Here is a 24,667-nt window from a genome sequence, read left to right on the forward strand (position 1 = left end):
ACTGAAGCCTCTCTGTGCTTTGTGACAACCGAAGTTAGGTGATGCAAAGCGGTGTAGTATTCTGCTGAATTTAATTAGTTAAGCTTTCTGGATTTGTGTCAGATGTTGGTATTGACATTTAAGCCACAGTTTTTTCGAATTTTGACGTGAAATTTAATCCGTACGGAATTGCATGTTCTGTGAAATATATCTATTTAGGCGTACTGATAAATAATAATTGAAATCTGACAAAACTGAACGTTCATATACCCAAATTTGCAACATGAAAAATTCAATATAATTCACCAGAAATTTCTGCTACATTCATGAACCAGAGATAATAACCTGTGTATTAAATAACAGATATTTTAGAACCTCATTTGAGTCCGTATGTTTATCGTCCAGTTTAATAATTTACTGATATTAAACGGCGTACGAAGAAAGTAAACATTAAGTAACTACGTATAATTTTTATTAAAATATGCGTGGTCTATATCTTTTAGTAATTTTTCAGTCTACATAAAATAATTAATAAATAAAAGTAAGCAATAAATATAATCTTAACATTAATTAGGCTTACAAGCAACAAATATATTTTTATATATATTAAATCTTGTCCGTCTAATCACAATAATTCTTATTAAATATTAAAATATTAAAATAATTAACATTTAAAATATTTAAAATATTAAATGATGAACCAATGATGAATGTATTTTTTTTTTACATTCAATATAAATATAACGTGATAATTTTCATTCTGTATTGTTACAGGTGGAGTATCCGATGCTGACGGAAGGGTTAGAATGGAACGACATTTTTCACTCCAGCAGGAAGCAAACAGAGGCAAGAAGAGACTTCGCTGTGCAGATTCAAAAACGTCTCATTGAGATTATTTAAGCATCAAGTTTACGAACTGACTAATCTGCCTCATTATGGTGAAGGCTGTGTGTGCATTTACGTGTAGATTGTTATTTAGTGTCCAGCTGTTAACAATTTTGACTCTGATGCTCGCGATATTCGACGTCAAAATCTTCATTTGCGACGCTTCTGTTATGTCGCGCGTGCTCGGTGGATCTGATGTCCGTCATCACATTCACAGTTCTCAGCCACAAGTGTCCAAGTTTCAAAAAGATGGGCCAGCAGACCATTCATCAAGTTCTACACACACACAGACTGACGATAGCCCCAGCTCATTTGCCTCACAGAAACACCGATTTGTATCAGATGTCGGTAGGCTGACCTCAGCAAATGGTCAGCAAATTGTTTCCGAGACGAAAGACTCCGATTTGACCACGAACAGTCCGTATTTTTCCCACATGAAAGCGACGATGTCACACACTGTTACTCGCGAGTTAAAGAAATCTTTTATGTCACACCAGAAATCCATTAAAGAAGATGTACCATCTGCTGGAACAACTTTCTTTACCGAAAGAAATGAACGGGCTGGTGAAATTCGTTTGAAATTCGAATCAGGTCCAAAGCAGTTCACGGAGAAAGAGCTTAAGTTACCGACAACTGATCGAGAATTAAGTGAATCGAACGGTTCCTTTCACAGCGAGAAACAGTCATTCAGATTTAACGTCAACGATTCGGAAAATATCTTCTTTTCAAACACTTCTACACCCACCACGAATGCGAAGGCAATATACGAATCGCTGAAAATGCAAACATTGTATGAAGGAGGGAACTCGTATATAAACCTTAACAACTTTCATGAAACCAACTTATCTTCGAAGAAATTAATCTCAAATTTTACAAGCAATACAAGTTTCCCTGTACAAGAAGAGAGCACTGACGTACAGGTAAATAAATTAGCAAAGGAAAATTCAATTGTACAAGAGATATCAAAGCCACTACGAAATATACTCATTAAAATAATTAATAGCAGTAACAGTACGCACAATGAATGGAGCCTTCAGGGAAAACACAGTTCAAATTTAAACGCAGGCACTGAAATGAGCGATGACGCAATTACGAGTGTGAACACAAAAGGCTCAGGCTTGAGTATCGGCGAAACGGGTGGCAGTCTGGTTTTAAAAGCTTCAGAAGCTGACGACGAGAAGCTGGCTGGTGTGTCAACTCTGATCAATACAAACATTACCGAGAGTGAAACAAGAGACAGTTTTGTTAGAACAGAAAAGAAGATGCGTCTAGACGCCAACCCCACGGAAGAGACTTTCAGCGTAGTACGAAATACAGAGGTGGCTGGACCGAGTAGTAATACTGTTTACACTGAAACCCAGCAAAGTGAATCCAGAATTCAAAATATTGGAACGACGCTCGATGACGCAGAAGGCTTTGTAAATAACAATTTAGATATCAACATTTTAAACGTTCAAGTTGAAAACCCTATCATCTACGGAGTGACAGTGGTTGAAATAAATGGGTCGCGGGTGGATGAAACTGGGGGTAATAATTCGGAAAATACGGGAGGGGGTTTTGATGACGTAGAAGGAGATAACCGTGTTATTTATAATACTGATACAGTTCACAATGTGAGTTCAACTCTGACGCCATACACCCTGGAGCAAGATTTAGGAAATGTTAACAATTTTAAGTTATCAGCTCAAGTTAATTCCGATGCGTCAAACAGTGATAATACCGGAAACGTCGGTGACATTGATCAGACTGTCGGAAGAAGAGATGAGACTGGTGATACTTCCACGACCTCGCTGTCACAGGAGAGAGAAAAGGACAGTTTAAGAACGTTAAGAATCAGAGACACTGCGAGGTCACAACTTTATAATGTCAGCGTAAGTGAATTCTTGTTCAAAACTGGTCAGAATAGTTCAGATTTCATGAAACATTTAAATTCAGAAAATACGCAGCCCATAAGCGTTCCTCGCGCAAGTGATATGGAGAAATTGTCGACAGATACGAACATTTCACAGATTATAACCCAAAAACTAATTCTAAATGCTAGTGATCTTCCTCCAGGAAACAATAGAACAATTTATGTTGAAAACAGTAATTCTGTAAACGATAATGTGGCAATTATTACTCATTCAAATGACACAAAATTTTATGGAGAATTGAGCTTGGAGTTAACAGATGTGAATATCCAAGTTACTTCCACATTAACGTCTACGCAGTTCATAAACAGCAGTAATTCCGTAGGTGATGACAAGATTAACCACGAGGACAAACAATCAGAAAACGTAACGTTTAATAAGAATACGTTTACAAATTTTATTACGTCAACGGCCGGTCACAGTTTCACAGCAAACAACGACGTCTACAAAAATACTAGCAAACTCGAAAATGGAGAATCTGCGTCAGACTTAAGAGAATATTACAATACTAGCGAAACAAATTACGAATTTGTCGCGTCGGAGAGTTACGACATAAATTTTTCAACTCCCGCGTCTTATTACACGGATGAAAGCAGGTGGAACACAGCCTACCCACCCCAATCGAGCACAGAGTCGCATTTCAGATCAACATCGGATATTTCGGTAGCGTTTCTACGTAATGACAGTGCGTCAGATGGAGTGCCAGCGTGGCCGGTGAAGTTATCTGCCGAAGTGTCGGGCGATTTGATCTTGGGAGGACTTATGATGGTTCACGAACGAGAGGATTCTATAACGTGTGGTCCCATCATGCCACAAGGAGGCATCCAAGCTTTGGAGACGATGCTCTATACTCTGGACGTACTTAACAGGGATCCCCAGATGATACCCAACGTGACCATCGGGGCCCACATCTTGGACGACTGCGATAAGGACACGTATGGACTTGAGATGGCTGTGGACTTCATTAAAGGTAAAGTTATCATATTCGTCTTTACTCCTTTATCCCACTGAAACATTTTCCAGGCTTTCGTCACTAAAATCTGAACAAACTAAATATATTGTGATACGTTAGGTTTTCACGGCGGTGAGTATGAAGATGGCTGTCTTATGCGATGATGGTCCGCATAGTGTGGTAGAAGTTTACTGACGTTTCAGATGTGCTAGCTGCCTCCATCATCAAGGCCTCGTCGCCACGTATCATTAAAACTAATAAAACCAACATTAAAATGTTTACCGCCTTGAGAACCCTCTCATATACGGATTAAACGTTATTTACCTGTCTGTAAGACACTCATTCTTTTAATTCTGCGTTCTACGGTGACATCTGTTGTTACGAATGTGTACCAAAGAAAATAATTGAAGGTCGCATACCGCCGTCGAGCCGATATCTCTGTTAGTGGGTTAATGCTACCATTTCGTAGGAATAATTATCCATAAAACTAGTTCATTAAATACTCTAATATGAAGCGAAGATATTCCCTGAACAACTTTAAATAAACCCTATCTATATTCGCTGTGCTGTATAAATGTTTTAATATATGTGACTGCGTTACGTCGCGTAGAAATTTCGTGCACGGTTAGAATAAAAAAGATATTTGTATGGGATCGTTAACCGTGAGAGAATTAAGGCAGCACGAAAGCTAATTATACCGCATCGTTTAACAATGCCATGTTATAAAGCAGGGAGCGTGTGGAGTGAATTATTTGTGTGCTGAATGCATAATAAGGAAAATGGTGGATAGTTATATCGAAAGATTTATATGCTTTCGAGTAAAAGCTTGACCGATTATTTAGGTTTTCTCTAGTAGCTCTAGATAATTGTTTTAAAATTGCCTTAACATTGATTACGACAGCCTTTAACCTCTTCAATCTCAATTCTATAAGACGTCTGTCGCTTGTAAGACGTAATGAAATAAATAGGCAATCAATTGGCACTGTCCTCCACTTTCTCTCACTGTTACTTAAGTAATATTAATGACAAGGGCATAGTTTACATGTATCTCGTTTCATCACATGTATGGATGACAAAGGCCAATCTAATTTGGAGGTTCGGTGTTAAACACGAACTCCATTGCACTGACAATCCGTTTTGTTGTTGCAAGTTAATTACACAGCATTCCTCATTGTTGGGCTACGTACTGCTCTGTTCGCAGTTTAAATACAGAACCGGCCACATAAACCTGTAGTTAAATTACGCAATTTCGCATTGTGCAATCAGCAAATAAAACTAACACATTTACCTGTTGCCGTATAATGAAAGACAACATCATTACCAGTCACATAATTCGGACACATCAGATGTTCTGAGTGTCGTTGCAATTAGACTTTTCTATGTCAATATTTTCAAGGATTCTTTTGCCTTTAAATGTCCATGGCAACCCTTAATTTGTGATTTATAACAGTACAAATATTCAGCATAAAGTTCTGTCCTACGCTTTTTCAGCGCTGTTTAAACTTATCAACAGTTCTGTTTCATTTTAATATCATCCACTGACATATGTGTAGGTTTTCCATGTAGACTTCTCCCTTAGCAAGTTTTCAATTCAAAATGTGTTATATGTTGATAAAATCTTGTAAATTTTGACGTGGTAAAGCTTGCTTATAAGAGAATAATAAAGCATGTGAACTTCTTTATTTAATTTTTGAGACAATTTTATCTCGTATTTATGTTCTGGATCATAAACCAGATGTTAAAGTTGTCGTTTCTTGGCTCTACAACCTAGTTATGGGTTTTCTTGGTCTTGAAGTGTGCATTTATGAGTAGTGAGAGACCAGCCCACTGATTCTGCATAATTTCTAATCAATCCTGAGCCAGAGCCAAAATAAGATGTTAATACTTCACATATTTGTACAAAACGCAATTACTGAGCAGTAACACTCTTTGTCTTCATTACTGTCATAAATTGCTTAGAAACGTCTTCTGATCGAACACTATCTTGTGATTTACCTTCCCAAACCTCTCTGTCTTTCAACAATATTTAATTGAAGATTTCTGTCTTCTGGGTTGTTGCGCTGTGCAGTCGATGTTAACCAAAGTTTCAGGGGACATACTGCCTCCGTCATCAGAGTATGAAGATTTCTGTCTTCTGGGTTGTTGCGCTGTGTAGTCTGGTCGATGTTAACCAACGTTTCAGAGGTCATACTGCCTCCGTCATCAGAGTATGAAGATTTCTGTCTTCTGGGTTGTTGCGCCGTTTAGTCTGGTCGATGTTTACCAACGTTTCAGAGGTCATACTGCCTCCGTTATCAGGGCGATTCTTAGTATGAAGATTTCTGTCTTCTGGGTTGTTGCGCTGTGTAGTCTGGTCGATGTTAACCAACGTTTCAGAGGTCATACTGCCTCCGTCATCAGAATATGAAGATTTCTGTCTTCTGGGTTGTTGCGCTGTGTAGTCTGGTCGATGTTTACCAGCGTTTCAGAGGTCATACTGCCTCCATCATCAGGGCGATGAATATGAAGATTTCTGTCTTCTGGGTTGTTGCGCTGTGTAGTCTGGTCGATGTTAACCAACGTTTCAGAGGTCATACTGCCTCCGTCATCAGAATATGAAGATTTCTGTCTTCTGGGTTGTTGCGCTGTGTAGTCTGGTCGATGTTTACCAGCGTTTCAGAGGTCATACTGCCTCCATCATCAGGGCGATGAATATGAAGATTTCTGTCTTCTGGGTTGTTGCGCTGTGTAGTCTGGTCGATGTTAACCAACGTTTCAGAGGTCATACTGCCTCCGTCATCAGAATATGAAGATTTCTGTCTTCTGGGTTGTTGCGCTGTGTAGTCTGGTCGATGTTTACCAGCGTTTCAGAGGTCATACTGCCTCCGTCATCAGAATATGAAGATTTCTGTCTTCTGGGTTGTTGCGCTGTGTAGTCTGGTCGATGTTAACCAACGTTTCAGAGGTCATACTGCCTCCGTCATCAGAGTATGAAGATTTCTGTCTTCTGGGTTGTTGCGCTGTGTAGTCTGGTCGATGTTAACCAACGTTTCAGAGGTCATACTGCCTCCGTCATCAGGGCGATGAATATATATATTCATCAGCCAGACTACACAGCGCAACCCAGAAGACAGAAATCTTCATACTCACCGTTGTGAAAACCTCAAATCTTACATAAATATTTAATTGAATTCGTCGATATTCTTTGCTGTCCTGCAAACAATTACTCCTTCCAAGAGCTCAGACAGTCTGGTGGCCTCACATTCTATCTCATATCCACTTCTTTAATATCTACCTTAGGGATTTAATTCGAACCGACCGTCTTTTGTTTCTTGTTAACTTGTCGTCGCAACCGTATACGGCCGTGAAGTAAATTTTTTATTCTTCCTCAGAACTAAGTTTCTCTCCAAGTCCTTTGTTTTCTTCATGGTTTTTCCCAGTTTGTGAAAGAAACGTTCCTTGTCAGATAAATTTCTTGAAACCAGAAACGAAATTACAACTTACACAAACAAACAAGAACAATTGTTCACGCAGATTGTTTTCCGTGAAATTGTTGTTTATATTTCTCATTTCCGAGTTCAACATTTTCAGTTTGTTATTGTTATATTTTCGTTAACAGAGAAATATTCCGATCGAGACAGTTTAATCCCACGCCTCGTTTAAGACAGACTTTACTGTTTTATTAATGGGGTTGAGTAAAACCGTTTAAGGGCCAATTTTACCCACACGCGAAGCTCAGAGCGCTAATATAATAAGTTCGAGCCACCGGCCTTGACTGCTATGTAGCCCTCAACGTTTCTCGTAATAACATAGCAGGACCAGGAAAGGATTTTGAGCAAAGGCATCATTTCCTCTCTGCTTGTTCCTTTCTCTGCAATTTCATTGTATTCCCCTTTCAGTCAGACTACCCGCTCTGAAATGTAACCCATCAACTGCGTCACTAAGGGTAGTATATTTCGCAAAAAAAAGGGGGGGACTTGGAAACACATCGGCTTTTACGGTTGTAACCTCTCTTTTATCTTATCGCAGAAGTTGGCAATATAAGGGGCAAAATATCAGTTTATTCCGTGGTGCCTTTCGTGCGTCTTTAAATTTGTAATGAATTGTGTGAGTTCAGTCACTAAAGCGACTGGCTTTGAGGCGCATGGCCACGGTTCAAATGTCCCTAAGGATGCTGAGATTTTTACCCTTCAGAAACAAAGCATCGTTAAAAAAGTATAAAGGAAAAAAAAATCCCTACTTTTAACCAAGTCGCGGTTGGCGACACTGTTTTTGAGAGGTTTCTTCTTCGAGAACGGCTGTTCTGATTTAAGTCTATTGCTTTTTTTTTTTTTCAGTGTCTGTTCAAGAAAATATTTAGGGTAATACCATAAAGTAATCCACGACCGTCACACATCTCATAATTAAAAATTATTATAAGTTTAATAGTTAAAAGTATGGTTGTATAAGGTGGTAGTTATGTTTGTTTCGAGACATAAATAAATCTGGACCACTCGTCAGATGCTGTCTATACAATGTGAGGCTTCGTAAACCATCCCCCCCCCCACAAGGCAGCACATATTTACCCTAAGACCGCAAAAGAAATATTTTCGATAATGGTTTGGCTCATCCAAAAGCATTTACGTTCCTAAATTTTTTTTCATGATTCATCTGTCCTGTTCCTCAAGACGGAATAAGATTCACGTGCCCTGTCATCCAAGAACTGTTACCGAAATGTTGTTCTCATATTAACGTTCTTGGCCGCGTTGAGATCTTCCTATATTCTGTCTAACTGCATTTGGTTTAGAAACGCCCTGCAAGATTCGATTAACATTTCATGAGAACAGGAACCTGAGTTGTGCCCTCGATCTCTGGAGAAACACAACGCAAAGCCAAAACAAAGACGATTTCACCTCTCTCAAGTGTCTACTCTAGCCATCCCTTCCCCATACTAAGATAATGCCATGTCCATGAGGACAAGAGTGGTGCAACTGCTCATTTAATACTCTGAGCTAAATACGTTGTAGCTGACAGTAAAATGCTAGACGTCCGGCCGGTAGCCTAGTCATTGTGACTGAACTGTCATGTAATAAACTGCCTTTCTTCTTATGAAGTTCACACAAGGTACTCTGAGAGCCACCGAACCAGAACGAGACAGAAAATTGAAGGCATTAGCAGAAATAAAGTTGGGCGGGTAATCAGGTTTCATTATTTATTTAACAAAAAAAAAATATATTGCTGTAGTCCTTGGTGTAATACTGTTTTTATATCGCAATTTCCTTCAGTAATTCACTAAAGAATTTGCCTCTTTCTCATACTTTCAGAATAATTAATAGAAGGCTCTTCTTTTACTTTAATTGATTCATTAATCACTTCTTTATCGTCTTACAAGCCTTGATACTGGATTCTAAAGAAGGCGGTGCAGTGTTCTTGCTCCCATATTAATTTCTTATACGTATTTTACTTCTGCATACTCATAATAGCTTCAAATTCGTGCCGATATCGTCATGTTTCGTGCGATGAGGTGAGCATTAATCTGTTCGTGTGCTGTGACAAACCAATGTTCGGAAATTACACAAAAATGCTATATATTTCGGGCAACAATTATATTACGTATTGTGTAGTAAGACCAAAAGAATATTAGGCTGTAAGAGACGAGACGTAACTGGAGAATGTAAAAAATTATTAAAAAAGTAATAATTTGTATTTTCATTCTGCATTCTCCTATAGTCAAGGAGGATCAGCTGTACTGGCCATGTTCCACACTTGGGGGCGATTGCATACAAAATTCTAGTTAGAAACCTGACAGAGAAATCACGTGAGAGATGATATTAAAATGAGTGTTAAAGATACGCATTCCGAATCGAATTTTGTTTCTTCTAAGCAACTGAACATGATTTAATGCGTTCAAAATTTTATTATAATCACATTTCCTAGCAGTGATTATGAACGACCAGGTATAGTATTTGAATTAACGGAACACATTTGTGTTCTCATTAATATCCGAAATGATAGGAGAACTCTTACTTGGTAAAATATGGAAATATATGAGGAGGGAAACGTTTTCCTGTAGCGAAGCACTTGTGGGACATCCGGTACATCATTTTGCTGAAAGTTCGGATTGCACAAGGTGCAATCTGGCGAGTGTTCTAGGAAAACTTCAAGCAGTTTGAAACTCGACTGTGCGCTACCGCCATCTCGTATCAAAAATGTGAGTTTACGTGGAGCATGCGCTGTCCTGGAATTTGGATTTGAGCAGGCGATCAATAAATTATTCAGTCAGAACTGACAATGAGTGTGCGGATTGCATAGATGCGTTGCCATTTAAGTATTTGGATGACATATACAGCTCGCATGCCGTGTCATTATTGCATAATTTCTCCATACTCTCACATTATCTCACAATCGGCGCTAAGTTAGGGGCTTTATCTAAGACCTAATACTTGGCTGATTTAGTTATAAACATACTTTAATATTACTTTCGTAATCACTCTGGATTAAACTTCTGTGTTACTACGCGTTGTTATACTTATGTAAAATGTTACTAAAATGAAGTATAATTGAATTTCAGAAACGTTTGCGACATTTGTCACGTCTAGAAACCTACATAATTAAAATACGAATTTTAGGTTAGATTTCAGAGTAGAACTGTTGTGGACGCGTTGACGGCTTCATGAATGACTATCACCTTTTCAAGAAGTAAAATTCAGGCCTAAACGTAAATCGAAAGTCACTGTGGATTGGGTAGAATTCCTACCTCTTTTGCGGAGTGTCTTGGCTTCGATCCCTTTTCAGAGTCGTGAGAGAAGTTTATCCGATTTCTAGGCACATTCAGTTTAAGAAACGTTTCCTTTCAAATCTTTAAAAATGAATCTCTCATAATCATTTTCACACTTCGCCGCTGTATTGGTTTCATAGTTGATGAAGCATCGTTAAACAATCCAAGAAGCATATTTCTACTTTATGATGTCATTTCGGATAGAATTTTCTCTCAGAGCGTAGCATTTTTTGCAGGTCATAGAATACCAAACCCGCATTAAAGCTAGTTTTGCTTAAAGCTCACGCATACGAGGCTACCCGGTTATTCTTTGATCTAATTGTCTTTTGAACCTGATTTGGCAAGAATCTTCGTGGTTACTGAAATAGAATACTTTGCTGAATGGATAGAATCCTTTCTTTTGGCCGACAGAATGAAACATCGTCAAACATTTTGTTCTGAACACAGATGGAATTATCGTCTTTCGTGAGGATAAAATATGGTGGGAGACGTTTTTGGTTAGAAAGAGAACCACGTGTTTTTTTGTTGTTGGGTGAGATGTTAGTATAAAAAAAAAACATGGACTTTGTAGCACCTTAAAACAAACTGGTAACTATATTTACCACATACTTTAACATTAAGCAATTATGAAATTTTGCATACGGAGTGTATTTACGTGTTTTGTACGATTATAAAGATAAACAGAGATTATTTTACTAAACAGCATTAATCAAAATGATCTTTGTAACCGAGACGATTTGTGTTTTCCTAAGAACTGAAATTTTTAAATATTATTTACAGGAACTCCGATAGAGTGCAGTAACATCTTTCTTGACTTCTGTTTTACTCTATTTCCCATTACTGTAATCTTTCCTCTTCAGAACACCTGATATTTTCTTCGACCTATCTTTATCAGAAGGACGAGCGAGTACTGCCTGGGAACCTGAATAGCCGATATTTATCCGCCATTAAATGCAGTGTGTCTCATTACTCTCTCCGTCCACTTCCAATTCTCTTTCATTCGTCCGTACTTCAAGCACTTTAAGTGGAATATGTATAGTTCAGGATTGCTCAGTCTGTCAAGTGACGGGACATGGGTTCGAGTGCCCGGATTTCGTTAATTAGAGAAGAGGCATTTCACTCTGGGGTGTGTAACCTACTAGCGTCGTATAAAATGGGTACCGCAGGGTATTTTCCCACGGATAACGCGGCCGAAACGCGAAGCTAACCAAGCCTTTGCGTAATATCGAAGTGCAGATTGCGTGATTTAACTGCATTCATTTTAAAACTCTAAACTGATGTAGTGTTTATAGGGGAAATTTCCGTTCACACGAAGGTACAGTCTTCGGCTGTAAAATTGTCTTCAATCTGTCAGTTTTCTGAAAGCAAATAAAATCACAAGAAATGTTTAATTTTTCCATTTTCCCACTTTAATTTTTTTTTTTTTTTTTTTTTTTTTTACATTTTCGCACTTTAATTATTTTATTTGCTTATTTCTTTCATGTTATCACTTTCTAACCGAGAATAAATGGACTAAGTACGAATTCTGTGACACTTAAATTCCTTCTCTGCTATGATAAATGTTACGACATCCAAGCTGCTTGTTTGTTGGTTTTTCATTTTCTGGGCGGGGTGAATCCCCCCGCTGAGCGTCATTGTCACTGAGAGAAATTGCAATCTGTGAAGAGTGAAAATTGCGGTTCTCAAAATCTGAAAGCGAAATATGATATGAGCACACAAAGTATCCAGGTAAAATGTAAAATCTAATTAGGAGTTAAATTAAACATGTTTCGAAATTGAATGTCAAATTGCCTTAAAAGGAGCTTCTTAGTTGACTTGCTGTTTTATGTTATCACGTCATTTTTTTATTTTTTTTAAATATTCAACAATTCTCTTTTGTGTTATTCCAAGTTCAGAGCAAAGTTACTTAGTTAAATGACGGCTAACTTTCTTGTATCACATTACATTACATTTTGAAAATAAATAGTGTTTTCTTTTTGAATTTACGAATATGAACCTTAAAGTTACATTCTTTTAATAACAAAAATGTCAGCATTTAAAACACACGTCTTTTATGAAGTGACAAGCGAACTTTTTAATATTATCCGTATTTTCATTCCCTCTTTATTTACTGCTAGACAAGTGTTTTAGGATTACTTAAACTGCACTCACATACCTAAATTACAAAAATATTCAAGAAATTTTTTAATTATTCTTACTAATTATTAAATTAATATCCTACGCCGGAAGGAAGTGACATCACACATTTTCTGTTTCGTATCGCCAATGTCTTGGCATTCTGATCGCCCAAGCTGTGCATTAAAGGGTTGCCAAGCAACGAGCAGTCAGTGGAATTAGGCTGCTTTATGCATTATAAATAAACGATGTTCCGACACTTGTCGACCAGTCCACAGACGGAGGCACGAAGAATTGAAACTGGATATGTTGAAGGATTTCACGTGGACGTATCACCAGTTTCAGGGCTGATAAAAGAGAAATTCGTCCCCCGAACAAAGGATGACGAAGTGGCTAACGTACTTGCTACGTATAACTTAATTAATACGCCAGTGATGTGGGCGGGGGGCTGGTACATCCACCATGTCAGCGGAAAGACAATGAAGAGTGACTTTATAGTTTACGGTGTCAGCTTTGTTATCTTTCACAGCAAGACACTTTTATTATGCGTCCGATGAATATTGACTGCCTCGTCTCATACCCTTCCAGTTCAGTTGGTATTTATACTGCAGGTCAGGGATACGAAACGTAGGTATTTTACGTACGAAGCTGCACATTAAAAGCGATGTCAAATAATAATAATAATAATAATAATAATAATAATAACAACTTTGTTTTGATATAAATTGAAAGTTGAATAACAGCCTTCAAAAGAATTGAAAGGTCGCTGTATATATAAAAAATATCCGCATGAAGTAACATTTTTTTAAAATTATTCTCCCTCCTGGCGATATGTTTAATTATGGCATGGTATAATCTCGTATTTCTAATTATCAATGGAGATGACATGGAAAATTAAAATAAAAATTTCATCAGGATGAATAAAAAAAAAAAGAGATGTAAAACGAAATTAATATTGAACAGCTTGTAAATATGATCGCTCATCTCAGTCTGTTACGTTAAAAATTTGTGGAGCTTTGCCTTCAATCCCCTTATGCGCCTTCAAGGCTCCGAGTTTACGAATTTTTAAGAAAGGTAGCGATTTGGGAAAAAATAATTTTAGTCAGAATGTTGACAGAACTAAGGATCAGAGGAGGTTATAAACCTGGAAATCCTGTGGATGCTAATTCGCATCATGGTAATTCCATATAAATCTTTTTTTAATTAATTCAACCCTTTTCTTGTTTCAATAAATTGAACACTGGCGACTTGACCGCTACGAAAACACTGAAAGTTGAATGAGCACGTAATTCATTTGAAATTTTATGACTTCAAGCAGTTAGATCCTGAAGGAGCTTCTTTTGTGACACTTTTTACACCCATAACAATAATTCCTCTAGCCTTTTTCTTGTCCCAAATTAAAGAATGAAAATGCCTTTTGAAATATAAAAAAGTACTAAAGTATTTCTTTTTATAATTTTGCAGCGCATAAGCCCCTTTGGGTAACCAGGGTTTTGCCGATGGGCGTTGTAGATTTCGTAGCTTTTATGTTGTTACATGACGCAAGGCAAACATATTTTTTACGGAGCGGCATCAAAGAGAATTATTCCCATTGTAAACTCTGTTTATATAGCATTTTCACTGCGGTACTTTTCAGGCAAAATTATCATTCTCTTTACCACTTCTATCTTTTGCTACGACATCCTGTACACTATTCCACTTGCTTGACAATTTTATTTTAGCGCAATGTAGAGATATTATTAATTTATATTGGAAAATTATTGTCATTATCTAGCGGTTAGAACGCTGGCCTTGTAATCCTGGGGTCTCGGGTTCGATTCCCGGCGGTGCCCGAATTCATAACTTGTGTTGGGCAAGGCCGTGGTCTAGGCAACAAGGAGTTTTCCCCGGTTTCTCCGTGGCATCCCAACAATTACTCCATTCACACAGAAGAAGGCAATGGCAAACCACTTCTGGATCATCTGCCAAGAACGTATATGAACAGGTCCCAGTCAGAGAAAAGGATGGAAGGATCCTGTTCATATGGACCTGTCGTCAGACAGAACACTAAATAATAATAATAATTCCCACGGCTCATGTGTTATATTTGTAATATTTTGTCTAAGCACAAATGAAGTATCTAGAGACTCAAATCTCATAAATGATAACAAGCATATCTTAGAACAGGCCCGCCCAACCTGTAGCTCGGAGACATTTGAAATAAGAAAATGTCTTTCAACCCTTTCCGACAAAACTCCGAAGCAATTCCACCCCTTTCCAGGCAAACTATGAAAGAAAACTTACCACCACTTACAAATTCGCAAGTGACCCTATGATAAACCCTTATTTTTAGCGTTTGGTCTTTGTCGGGGATGTTTTCTAGTTAAAGACCTGCAGATGTGCGGGCTCCAGCAGCGGCTCCTTTCCGATATTTTCTTTGCCGGTCTTATTGCGCAAAAGATCACACCCAAGTTAAAATTAATTCACTAATATTTTGAAAAGGTTATGAGATTCTTATTTATGGAGACACATATTACATAAAGAATTAATTTTTTAAAATGTGCTAAAAATAAACACACCCTACCATAGATTATGAATTGCATTTTTTACAAAATTTTCACATTATTATCAGTATATTTTATTGTATATAATGTATAGAAAAATACGTAGATAAAGTGTATATATCATTATACATATACGGTCCACATTTTATGTATTGAACTTCGTGTTGCCAACATAACAAAAAAGGTTGGGCAGGCCTGTATTAGAATAACTTACAATAGCTATTTTATTTTAATTATCTCTCTTCTGTGCAGAGCTAACCGGAAATTGTAAACTAACATTTGTCGGTGACGGATTGCAGCGTATAATTTTGTTTAACACGTTTCAGGTTCGCTTATACCAAATTGCTCGCGCATAATTTCTAGTGGTCACTATGATCCCGTGTAAAGTGACATATTTATCACCAACGCTCTACGAAACGGCTCGTCGTAGTAACACGATGTGACCGCGGCAACCGCTGAGTTCTCCTACTTTCTATTTCACAGTCACGTCACTCACTGCCTTTGGGCTATCGGAATAGTTTTGATGTTACATTTTGTTCTATCGCATCAAGGGGAACTCTGCAATGCTTTCTGGCTGAAAAGAAAGAGTTTTAATCCGACACAGAAGACATATGACAGCTAGGTATTAGCTTGTTAATAATGATTAAGAAAACAGATTGAGACAGCCCTTCCAGCGTTAAAACTAATGGTTTCTTTGCTCTAAATCTACGTTGTTTGAATTTGGATCTTTGTTCGAAACCGTGTCCCATTATTCATTGATCGAAGCGGATATGTCGACGCGCATTAAAACAACTGAATTCATTGATTTACATTGTTGTAAACTCTTTTGTCCGGTCTTCCATTGTCTGACTGAACAATGCACTACGTTAAAATGTACACAGTTTGTTTAAAACATCAAAGATTTGTAATTTAACTTTCTACGTAATTGCATTGTATAATAAACCTTACATTTGTTCTTATGGACATATAAAAACTTAAAATTCATAAATTTCTATGTAAACTTTATATAATTTTCGAAATATAATTTATACCCGCGAGCCATACAGCTACTTATCTGGTTTCGACTATAGTTCAAGAGGTTAGCAAGTTATACTGAAGAAGCTAATGCAATTCTGTATCGAATCTAGACACAGATATTTCTTACATTGACAGAGGTTTGTCTTTGTTATCCTTAGTAACATTACGGTTTCTACAACCTGCAGTTGTACAATTTAAATTCAAACTTAACCGTCTATAGTAAAGAGGACTGCTCATCACGTTGGATTCACATAACAGTAATTAGTTTGTAAATTATGTTTCTAGCATAATATCCGATTTGAGATAGCTTGATTTACTATGTTATATGTTTTCTTCCCACACATCAACTGAACTGTAAATTTTAGTTATGTGTTACATTGGATATTCGTTCAGTTTTAAACATCTCTTTTGTTCTGTCATGTGACTAAACGTGTTGCCACAACGGCATAAAAAGGTGTTTTATAAAAAAAAAAAATTCAATTAAGTGTGTGACAAACCCGACATTATTTTCGGGTAAACACAATTTCCTTCTCCAAAGTACGAAACGCAGTTCCATTGTTTATATTTCAGTACCGGATATGACGCAACGTATTTGCATTCGAGAAAATTCATTTTCATAGTTCCTTTACCACCAGCATTCGCTCCTTTTTTTATTGCAAAATCCATTGTACTCACTTCAACTTCTCTCGCCAGTGTCGTATCACATGTACGTGCCCCCTCTCTCTGCTACCGGATATCCGCTGTGATTTAAAGAAAATTCTTTTTTGGAGCCACAACGTGGTTCTGCGTTACTGCACTTCCGGGCATATGGCGTATACGAAAATATTGATATCTACACTATAACTAGCTAACGTAATGAAACACAGTCACCTTCAGAAGCTGATAGTACCTCAGCTGGTCAATAAATTCGCCACGTTTCCAGGAGCTGGAATGTATCAGAAGAGTCCCCTATCGAGAGCAACACGAATCCATCCCACAAATTCACATCCAATTTTCTTAAGATCGAGGTGCAGTTTCGGTATCGAATATGGTGGAACACCCTTTGTCAGCTGTCTTTTACTGCTTCTTTAATATATTTACAGCTGTCCATGTCTGTAGGTAAAAAAACAGACTCTTAAAAGCTCACGTTATTGTACACTGTAAGACATTTATTTTATTTGCTTAGGAATAATTTTGTGTATAAAGGTTAACGCTTCAGCAAAGCGTCATTTCACAATCTTCCTACTTTACCTCTCACATTAATGTGCCCATTCGACATTATGCAATATATAAACTTAAATGAAAACACCATTAAAAATGGGAAACAATTTTAAAGACTCCTGAAGTAAGGTTGTAATGTAGCTGAGCAACCTATATGCAGAAAATTTTAATTTCTTCAATTTTCTGTACCAGAGTTATAAAACTTCCCTGAAACCTTGAAATATTTATGACCTCGAGTGATAAAGCTAAGAAATGCGTACAGAATTCTAATGGGTAAATGCGGTCACGTATAAGATGGAGAAGAATATGGGAGTTTAACATTAAGTAAATAAGTTGTTATGACGACAGGTGGATGTAACTTCCTTGTCTTCGCGCGGCGAGCGGCGGGATTTGGTGTTAACGTTGGCTACCCTTTGAATTTACTACCAGGTTGTGCTACAGGCTGTAACGTAAATTGCATATTGGTGATTCTGCCATAAAATTATTGTAGTGTAACCTCAGTGTTCGTAGGAATTACTTGCAAATTATACCACTTAGGCCTGTATTAGTAGATTCAGAGTTACATCGCATTTTCACAAAGTACCTAACCTAACGTGACAGCGTTACTCAGGCTACCATTTATCACAGGATAATGCTTGTCTGCCATTGCGTGTGTCACTGTACAGCGCAACACTTGTTCACACGCAGCTGGACCTGATGCTGTTGACTGTCCTGCCATAATATAAGTATTTCATTGTGTGACGATGTGGCAAATTAAACCTAAATAGTTCAGGAAGATACTCAAATTTTACAACAGATAGTATTTTATAAAAATCGATGTATATTTCCACTCACCTCAATTCTTGTTAAAAATTTTACTGTTCTGTTGACGTGTCACGGTTCTATTTTTTTGCAATTAAATTATTATTTTATTAAAAATAAATGCTCCTAGTTCCCTATTATGAATTCGTTTCTTTTATTATATGTATATTGAAGTAATGCAAACACAAATCACAAATATTTTAATAAACAAATACTTTTTTTTACTAAAACTACATTGAGACGAACCTAACTGAAATTTTAAGTTACTAAATGCATTCAGACATCGTTCAGAATCGGAACTAGAGAAAGCTATGGGAATAATATATAACTGTGTTATATACTAATTTATTTGTAATTCGTAACAGCGTTTCGCGGAAGGTTTTGAATGAAAGTGTTTGTAAATACATTCTTCTTTATTCCAAATGCAAATGACAAACGATAAGGAAGTCATAGATGTGGACGGTTGTTATGCAAGCCACTTGTTACCAAGGAAACTATGCTACGAAGACAGATGATGGAGCAGAAGATAAAACTCCATTACAGATGTTAAATGTAAGAAAGTCTCTGGCTTCTGGGGAATGAAATCACGAAATGTAATGTCTTATCTACTCGCTGTTCACAGTCACTCAAATGTCGCGTGCGTTCCTGGGGCCTTTATATTTTCCTGTGCATAAGCCCTGCTGTCTTGAGCTGAATTTCCTAGGCAGGGCATAGTAAGGGATCTGTCAGGTGAACGCTGTTGTGTACTGCCAAGGTTTGAAATTCCGGTGGGATTAATTATCGGTCCGCGCGTGCTGGAGCGAAGACATCGTCCTTATGCCCTTGGAATCGATATCAATAAGATACTCCGACCTTAGCCTCGTGGTCGTATTGTTCAGCTTCTATTATTTTTGTTTCGAACGAACATATGGCGTCTCTTCAGTGCCCGTATTCTGTAAGCCCTTCTCCCGAATAGGAAATAGATATTTCGTCGAAGAACATCCTCTATTTCGCCGCGAACAATATCAGACATTTTTAATTTACGTGGTAAACAGCTGGGCCCACAATCGTTCGCAAAATCGAAGCCAACAATTAATGTCACTGCCAAAAAAATATGAACTGTGATAATACGTAGTATATTTTCATCATTTTGAATTTTGTTACATGTCAATCAGACGACTTTTGTTTCGGTTTGTATCGTCAAAAGGTGTCAAAATTATTGTCATTTAAGGAAGAACGACACATGTACGAGCCAGAAGACATTTTGTGAATATATGGAAACAAAGAATATTAAGGATCTATGAAGCACTTTTTGGGCTTCCATCGACTGTTACATGTAATGATCCATATTAATACTATCCTTCCATCTACATTTAGCGTTACCAAATTTTCTCTTTACTTTTAGATTTCCGATTAAAATTCTGTGTGATTTTCCGATGCGTCCACTAAACAGTCTCCTATTTCACATACTTTAATTTCATTGTTTGTAATAAATGAAGAAATAGTCGCAAACTTTGGTCTCCCGGTCTATAACAGAGCAGAACCTCCTGTACAACACCAAGTATTGTGACTCTAATTGTTTAAACAGATGAATTCAGTCACTTACATTGCAGCTTATATGCGCCTCGTGTTCTTATTAATATCATTTTTCCTTGAACAACTTCGCCTACGAGATTAGAGCTTCCGCCTTGGAATTTATTTTTGTTTTATCCAATTTAGTACGTACGTGTCTCCGCAACAGAAACTAAGTCCCTGATGTAATTCATCTATTTCCAAGGATGTACTGTAGCTGGGAACTTAATTTGTTGAGCCCTTTCTTGTGGAAAAAACTATCCTTTTATTCCTACTGTATGTAATTTGCCATGAACAGGCACGCATACGTAGCCTGAAATAATAGCAGAGCAAAGCAATTTGACTAACTAATGAACTAGCCATCTAATGTTTTGTAGCAGAGTCTTTTGAGGTGTTGATAGTCAACAAAATTTCATTCCTGTTTTCGTAAAACACTGCCATTCAGAATCTTTCTATATTCGAGTTTATTTTATAAAGGCAAGTTTTAATATTGTCCTCCTATATAGGCCTACACTTTGGTTTCCAAATCGATTATTTCCCTTCTAATTTTCCGACCAAAATTGAATACTCCTTTATTATTTCTTGATGAATGTTGTATGCAGTTTCCACCATATTCTTTGTCCGACAACGTTGACAGTGTTAAACGTTTATTACAAATTACGCAACATTACGTCCTTGTTAATTAATTCTTCGGTACGTCATATTTTCCAAATCATATGTCCTCATGGGCAATTAGTTCTCGGTAATCTTTAATCTCTGATAATTTTAAAAGTCACAGACTAATGTTTGCACGTGTTCTACATAACAGAGATTGCTGTTGAGCTATATTATTGCTTATTTTGATTTTGAGGGACATAAACTCTACTTTTGTTTCCAAGTTGACTAAGAAGACAATGATTTTGTACTGAAGTGTGCTTCAGCTATACATTGCCTACGCCTGTGTGGTAAAATTCACTTACAGACTGCTATTATTCACTACCGATTGGAAAAGTCGGCCGAGTTTCTGACTCTGACATGTACAAAGAAGTGAAAGGTGTCTCTGACATTGAGAAACCATTTTAAATATTTCAATTTCTAACGCAAACAAGTGTAGGTAAAGCTTGCAGATATCTGTGTATTCTGACGTGGCATGAGGCACGTTTCGATTAAAGAATTCTAAGAAAATGCGCTGATTTGTGGTAGTATATCCAAGAATAAAGTGACGTGTACACAAAAAGACATTTATATGTCGTGTGCTTGTGTCAGAGTCTGTTGAAAGCATTTCTACATAAAATTCCTACAGATGAATGTATCGTCCCAAACTGTTATCCTTTATTTACATATTCCTGATTTGAATTTAATCCAGCAATGAATGTAGAAAGAAGTGGAGACTTTGTGATGTTTTTAGAATACGAAGTGATGTAAATTAAAACTCTATGCTCCTTCCTGAAACAATTTAAATGCATTTAATTTTAATGTGTAGAATAAATTCAGTGACGTCACGTCGGTAAAATTTTGATACCGTACCAAATATTTTTCTTTACGAGAGGAAAAGGCAAGTATCTTGCAGTGTTTTCGTTACATTTTTATAATAACTTCTTAATTTATTTTAAATTGCGGTGGTAACAACAATTATTACAGTATATTTAACTTTATAACATTAAGTATCAATCCTAAAAAAAAAATCAAATATAATTTGATTTGAAGTATTAGAAAATTTGTCTAGATAAATAAAGATTACTAAATATTCATAACCTTTGCCATGGTGTAATATTTTATCTTAGGGACAAATGCCAAATATAAGTGTCAATTGAATTTTATTTTGGATTATGTGGTTCCCTTCAGAAAGTGTTCACAACTTACTGACCCCTTCTAAATTCTGAGGTTCCAGAATTGCTCCCAAAAATGTTGGTGTAGCATCGAAGCTTTGAGCGTCCATTCGGGAGTAAACAATTTTGGAACTCAACCGGTTTCCAAGTTATTTTGACTGAGTTCTTTTTATCAGTTAGTCTTTACAGGCTGATGTCGGGCTGGTGGCTGAAAATAAACTACTTTTCCTTATCCTTACCAGTTAAACATTCGTCATGAACATTTTATTCGGCGCAATACAATTCGGCATTTTAATGTACATCTGGCACTGGATATTATTTATTGTGGCTGCTATCCACATTTTGTGCCGAGGCACGGAAAGGACGACTCTGTAACAAGGTTGAAACCTAACGCAAATGTAAAATGTAAATTTTGAGTGTTTTTATTCTGTGTGAGAGTGGCAATGTTCGTATAGCGTTACCAAGTTAAAGCAGCTTGCCCAAACTTATGTCCTTTCAAGCTTGAAACTTTCCTTGCTCTCCCTATCATAGATCATCCTCCAGATGTGGAAACGTGTACTTAAATCTGCAGCTATACTAACTTGTACAGATAGAAGCAGTCCTGTTTGTAATTAAACGTGTTTGCCGACAATCACACGGTCCATTTGACTGAAAGCTTCCACTCCGCCATATAGTTCTTTGATAGGTATGAACGTCTTCTGCCCTCTCTCTCCGCTTACAATGTCCTGTCGATAACAGAAGTCTTCTGTCTTCCTTTCTTGGGGGTCTCGTTTCCTTTATCTTCAATTCTCTTTCCTGTATTCCATTTTGTTCGCCTTCTTTTACGTCGCATTGCACCGAGTTTTAATACGCAGAGCTTTGCAAGCGACGTTTAATTTAACTAAGTTCGACTGTGGTAGGTTAGGTTAGTGTTCTTGAAGTCCCGTTTTATCACGCATAAATGAAAATCCAAATTTCTTGTGTCACTACTTTGAATACTAAGAACGTGCATTGTTAATGATAGATTTATTTATGTATTTATTTAATTACAGTGTTTAATTCTATTATGCTCCACGTTTGGTGCTGTGATTGTGATTATCTATCTACCAATGAACTGTGAAAAACTTTGTTACTCAGCGCGAGGTACAATTTCGTCATTACGCAGTCTTCAAAGGAGTTCGAACCAGAAACCTGGGTAACTAAAACTCCTTGTTTTCGCTTTTTGGGATGGGGATTCAAAGAATCGCATAGAATTTAATCTCTAACTATTTTCACACGTTCGCTGTGTTTGAATATCAATTCGTGAAGTGTAAATAAAGACATACAATCTTTTTTTTTTGTATTCTTAGAACAGTTTTGCACGCTCTGTTCTTTTTCCGTGAAAGTAAATACTTATAAATATTGATGACAGAAGGTACATGGGTCTCAATTGTCATCTGATTTACCACTTCACTGTACATTTATTGGTTTCGTTTTTAACCTCTTGTGAATAGATTTTCGTTTCTCTGACAACCTCGTCGTCTAATGGTTTGAACTACCTCTTATTCGAGAGGTCACGGGTTCAAATCTCGACCCCAAAACCGGCCATCCTGACAGTTTTTCATGGTTCTTCTTAGTCTGTCTTAGATATAAGGCTTAAATTAGGCTAAGTGTTCTTCCTTCCATATCCAATTCATTAATCATAATAGCACTCGACGCTACATAGTCTGAATATCCTGACTTCTCGTTAAATAAATTGCAAATAAATAATATGTTTCTCAGATGACTTTTTAATATTTGAAATATTTATAGGCATGTTGATATACTATCTCGTCCTTACGCTTGAAAAATTGTAACGCCGTATTTGTAGGCAAGTTCTCTTGAACAACATTGGAGCGTGCTGTCTAATTTTCGGGCGGTACCATTTCCTCGATCAAGACTTTCGAATCTGCGACGAAGACGTAACCGACTTGTATGCAACTGTTAGCTTCGGTAAGAGAATATTGAATTAAATATATGCGTGCTCGTGTTTGTTTGTAGTGAAGCGTGATGCTTCACTATAAATATGCAAATATAGGACGAATATATGGAATATGTGAAGTGGTTTGTGTTTCTTCAGAAAATTAATCAACACTGTTACTCTCTGACTTCTTATTTCACGAAATTAAATCGGAATAAAGCATTTTCGCTACAGTTGTTTTAAGTTAATACAGCTGGCTTAAAATTATTTGGAGTCGAGTGTAATAAAAATGTTATTTTGCCGCATATTAAGATAGTTCTTATCAATGTTTGTCCTCTGAAGATGGAGGCAGAATGTTTCTGCAACTTACAATAGAAAGGGCAGACTATTTTCTTCCTTGTTCTTGCTAGTGTATCTTGTATTAACCGAATGGGATTTGTTCAAGGTCTCAAGTTATGCATATACAGGGTATACACATATGAATGATGGGATGTCGTGACTTTATCACTAAGTCACTAATACGATACCAAGCTTTAGATGAATGTTGACTTAATTAGATACTTAGTTTTCTTATCAGTAGAGTTACTAATTTCAGGTTTGTGTTACAATCAACAGAAAGTGAGTATGGATATTTATACATTGAAGCTCTGTAATACCTTTACAAAAGCATTTTGAGGTGGATAAAATAAAGAACAGCACTGTATAGTGAAAGTCTGTTTGTACCAATTCGCTCTCAAATCCTGTATGCTATACATATATTACCATATAGAAAAGATGAATAACAAACACGGATTACAGAAATTGACAGAAATTTGTGTCATTAGACCTCGCATCTAAAATATCTGTATAAATCTTCTCCATTATGAACCAGCTCATTACAGGAGCATAGAGGTTTGTATTCACTGAATCATAAATTAATGAGTGAGTTGTTTGGGATTATAATCCACTGCGCTACCATGCGTAGGCCAAACCTGAGTCCACTAGGTCTCACATTCATCAGCAGAAAAGACTGAATCATAATGTCGGTCAATTACTTACATTTATTACTGAATCTAGAAAGCAGAAAGTTTTGTCTATACATTAAAATATTTTTCACTGTTGCCTACCATGGATGAAATTAATAGTACTGCTGTTAATATTTTATAAACTTGAGCACTCATTGCAAAACTGCAGTTTTTGCTAGATTCCATATTCTGCGTGACGTTTCTTGCAATTTACCGTCAGACATATTGAGTTCTAATTTAGTCCATGA

At 36.9% G+C, this 24,667-nt stretch overlaps 1 protein-coding gene across 3 annotated transcripts in view; it reads left to right on the top strand.

Annotated features, from left to right (window-relative positions):
• Positions 1 to 24,667, top strand: part of LOC110834658 (uncharacterized) — a 193,637-nt gene that overhangs the window by 142,951 nt on the left and 26,019 nt on the right. For all 3 annotated transcript variants that reach the window (XR_015537270.1, XR_015537271.1, XM_022074054.2), the window contains one exon: positions 754 to 3,744. Coding sequence is in view for 1 of the 3 variants with exons in the window: in XM_022074054.2 (XP_021929746.2) it covers positions 915 to 3,744 (2,830 nt within the window). In the remaining 2 variants the exon portion in view is untranslated. The remainder of the gene's footprint in view (positions 1 to 753; positions 3,745 to 24,667) is intronic.

The sequence above is a fragment of the Zootermopsis nevadensis genome, unplaced genomic scaffold (genome assembly GCF_977971745.1).
Source record: "Zootermopsis nevadensis isolate Lab colony 2312 unplaced genomic scaffold, Znev_1.0 Znev_ptg000027l, whole genome shotgun sequence".
Taxonomy (NCBI): domain Eukaryota; kingdom Metazoa; phylum Arthropoda; class Insecta; order Blattodea; family Termopsidae; genus Zootermopsis; species Zootermopsis nevadensis.